The 1109-nt window shown below is 43.1% G+C and overlaps 1 protein-coding gene across 1 annotated transcript; it reads left to right on the forward strand.

Moving 5' to 3' along the window:
- LOC131676260 (protein atonal-like) lies at positions 1–852 on the forward strand. The gene has a single exon (XM_058955382.1). The coding sequence runs from the start codon at positions 49–51 to the stop codon at positions 646–648; it is 600 nt and encodes a 199-aa protein (XP_058811365.1). The 5' UTR covers positions 1–48; the 3' UTR covers positions 649–852.
- Positions 853–1109: the final 257 nt, after the last annotated feature.

The following is a 1109-nucleotide window of genomic DNA, read 5'->3' on the forward strand; positions in this document are numbered from 1 at the left end:
TCCGAAAAGGATCATTATCAAAAGAAAGTTCCGACTGTTCACCTGACCATGGCAGAAGGTTTAATTTACCGGCAGTACTTCTACAACTATCACCAAGCGATGGATCTCGCATCGCTTCCGAATCCGGAATTTGTTCCATCAACACTAAACTACATCGCACCGTACGAAACGCCACAATACAGCAGCGACACCGAATGGATGACGGCCAGTCCAGGAAGCTACAGCTCGTCGAGTCCAGCGTACTGCGAGACAGCGGCACACGAAGAATACCCCACTCAACCAATTACCGGCGCGATCAAACCGCCAACCACAACCCGGGCGCTTTCCAACTCCGCCAAGATACTGAGCCAGATCGAGCAACGGTACGAAGATGACAGCAGTGCGTCGGATAGTGATCTGCTGAATAACAGTGACATTCCAACGAAGATCAAAATCAAACGAGGCACAGTGGTTCCGACGGTGATCAAACGGAAACGTCGCCTGGCGGCCAATGCACGCGAACGGAAACGCATGCGGGGACTAAACGAAGCGTTCGATCGACTCCGGGAGCATCTGCCTTCACTGGGCAATGATCGCCAGTTCTCGAAACACGAGACGCTGCAGATGGCACAAAATTACATTACGGCACTTTGTGATTTGCTGGTGTAATCGAGAGGGGGCGAAGAGTAGTTTCGGCGTCATTGTAAATAGTTTGGCCATAAAAAGTTCAAGTTACTGATCATTTTGAGATTGTTACTTCAACCAAGCCTAGTGAAATTGCCAGTATTATTGAGAGTAGAAGAAATGGATGATATTATTATTATTATTGATAAGGTTATTTAATTTAGTTAGTAGGAAAAGCAATACAGCAAATGGTACTATTAAAATATGTTACGTATAAATGACTGTTGCTTCATTTTAAATATTTCAGTATGATGACAAACTTGAACACCTTAGGAGCGGAGAAAAAATTTGAGTTCAGAAATCAGAGTTTCTAGAGTCGCGGATGAACTTTTTATGCAAAATGTTGCCTTCGTTTTCGATAAAACAAAAATGACATTTAACGAAAAGTATTTGTTTTGCCTAATAATTCGCCAAATCACGATAAATTTTCAAAATATTCACATCAT

This window comes from Topomyia yanbarensis, chromosome 1 (genome assembly GCF_030247195.1).
Source record: "Topomyia yanbarensis strain Yona2022 chromosome 1, ASM3024719v1, whole genome shotgun sequence".
Classification (NCBI taxonomy): Eukaryota; Metazoa; Arthropoda; class Insecta; order Diptera; family Culicidae; genus Topomyia; species Topomyia yanbarensis.

What these genes read in the sequence shown, in the direction of transcription:
- LOC131676260 (XM_058955382.1), top strand. Translation starts at nt 49, where the DNA reads ATGGCAGAAGGTTTAATTTACCGGCAGTACTTCTACAACTATCACCAA.